The 2,500-nt window shown below is 40.4% G+C and overlaps 1 protein-coding gene across 2 annotated transcripts in view; it reads left to right on the top strand.

Moving 5' to 3' along the window:
* Window positions 1-2,500, top strand: part of LOC138042017 (uncharacterized) — a 39,943-nt gene that overhangs the window by 6,775 nt on the left and 30,668 nt on the right. For both annotated transcript variants that reach the window (XM_068887744.1, XM_068887743.1), the window contains exon 3: window positions 1,190-1,453. In XM_068887744.1, the coding sequence (XP_068743845.1) occupies window positions 1,190-1,453 (264 nt within the window). The remainder of the gene's footprint in view (window positions 1-1,189; window positions 1,454-2,500) is intronic.

Raw genomic sequence — 2,500 nt, 5'->3', positions numbered from 1 at the left:
AGAAAAATACAGGATAAAGAGTGTTAAGATTAATTGTTTCTTCCACGGCAGTGAGCAGAATACAGAAGATGTTTAAGTGCCGCCGGCACCATGCATAGTTTCACGTACTCTAACCAATTTAAAATTTGCATATTCGCTCCAGGAACCCGGAATCATGGTCTTTGGAATCCGGAACGCCCGAATCCATGATGCTAAAATCCACTCCAACTCCGGTGATTTGTCTGCGGTAGGCGCGTTTCGCTTACCCCTTGGGCCCTAAGACGTGTCGATACTGATCGGATACCAAAACAATAGTTTGCGTAGACAACGGGTGTAATGTCACGATCAGATTACAGTAACCTGACTCTCGATTAATTCTGTCGAGTTATGACCAGAGGTGTTACACCAAAAAGATTCCAAACATGATACATCTAACTGGCATTTTTACAAATTACCTTACATTGGACGGTTTCTATTCATCTTATACTAAAAAGAAAATTTCATTTATTATCAGCAAGAATTGTAAGGATTTAAATGTTAGAGTAATTCTCTTTCCATTCAAACTGCGCAAAACTTTTAGTCTAAGGGACTTTATTCCAGATTCTCCCACATCACGCGTTGTGTGCAAATTTACTTTTGAATGAAATAAATGTAAATTTGAAGGGCGGGTTAAAGACGAAAAGAGAAAAATTATCCTTCACACAATTTATGCTATTGTCTCTTATAGACACCGAAAAAACTCAGGTGACTTCAACGGGATTCGAACTCATGACCTCTCTGTCACGACGGTGCAATGCTCTACAGCCACTCGGTTCGGAGCAGGTTCAGATTCATGGGTTTGAATTCCATTGATTTCTCTTGTTATTGGGTTAGTTCTCTTGTCTAGGTTGAGCATTTTTATGCACAAGATTGCAAAATCCAAGGTCAGAAAACCAGTATATTAATCCGTTCCCGTTCATTGTTAGAGATTACACCTGTTGACATTCAATTTTGGATTAACAGTAAAGATGGGGGAAGAAATAGCTGATTATTTCGCCACTGATTATTGGAAATTTGGGCAGCACAACCAGTTCCTACAGCCCTCTCAACGAGTTGCGCGAGTGGCGTCCAAGCCACAGTGAGACTCGTCACAAATCCTTTGCGTCTCCACAGTAATAAAAAATGCCAGCTCCACATCCTAAAATAAACTATCTAATTGTTTGTTTTACAGCTGCAAGCGTAACATACATGCACTACCCTCATTTTCATTTTGCTGGACGATTTCGCGCGGATACGGCAACCCTAAACAATTTCCCAAACTTTTTCGATATAAGAAACTTCACACAAAGTGATGCGCGACGGAGTCCTGATAACTGGAATCCACTGGGGAGTGGGGAGTGGACAGTGGAGGCTGAAGTGACCCATGTGTGCTATTGTGATTATCGTTGCGTGGGAAACCATAAAGAAGACAGTCTTTGTGGAACTCGTATTGCAGGTGCGATTTCAAAAATTAACCGTTGTTGTTTATATTAAAACTGTTGAAAATTGCCAAATAGTCAAGGGCACCCAGCGACGGTTTTCTCTCAAGTGCTTTTAAACGCTGTTCTAAGCCCTTCGGAGCCTTTTTAAAAAGCTTTGTAGGTTCCTTTTAGGCTGCGCTATAAAATGTTTATCCGTTCAGTTATTCTAGCCTAAGGGTAAGTTGAAGCTTTCGAATTTACTAGGGCATTTTCGTCTCCTTCACGAGAATCTTAGGCCTTGTATCCTTTCCGAAACTCATAGCTGGCCTTTTTTCGGTACTCACAGGGCATTTTTATCAATCTCGAAAGAAACAGGTCTTAACTCCCAAAAATTCCCAAAAGAAAATTCTTGGTGATTAAACTCCGCTTTCCGAACAGATAATTTAAAGAAACGTTCCGTTGGGTGCCCCTGACTAGTCCAAGCGAAGACGCGACGTGCACAAGGCGGCAGCATTATAGAGCCGATGCACGATATATCCAGTGATCTTTGAACTTTATTGGTAAATCAGTGGATTCTTAATCGAACGAGTGTGCTCAAAAAGTGAACAAGCGTCTTCAGTCGGCCAGCAACGCAGCAAGCCAGCTGCAGAACGCGAAGTCACCGCTGAAAAAGTAAATTGAATTACGAAGATATGTTAACGGTAAAATCCGTTCTCAGGTTGAATCCGCTTTTACCTAGGTTAAATTGGTGATCCTCATTTTACCTAGATTGAATACGCACTCAGATGAATTGAAGAAACTTTCTTTGGAGCCTAAATTAAACCTAGAGAAAAATTAGGGTCAGGTTAGGGTTAGTCCTGTGTCAGCTCAACCTAACACAGTTCCTTTCATTATTTACTTTTGCATAATAAGTCAATTTCCATGTTATAACCATATTCAACCTAGGTAAAATAAGGATCACTAATTTAACCTATATAAAAAAGGATTCAACCTGAGACCGGATTTATCCGACAACATATTAACTTAGCGAGCGTGCCAAAACTCAAAACGTTGATCAAAACATCGAATACAGATACAGATCA

Source organism: Montipora capricornis, chromosome 3 (genome assembly GCF_036669925.1).
Source record: "Montipora capricornis isolate CH-2021 chromosome 3, ASM3666992v2, whole genome shotgun sequence".
Taxonomy (NCBI): domain Eukaryota; kingdom Metazoa; phylum Cnidaria; class Anthozoa; order Scleractinia; family Acroporidae; genus Montipora; species Montipora capricornis.
This window is presented reverse-complemented; position numbering and strand designations above follow the sequence as displayed.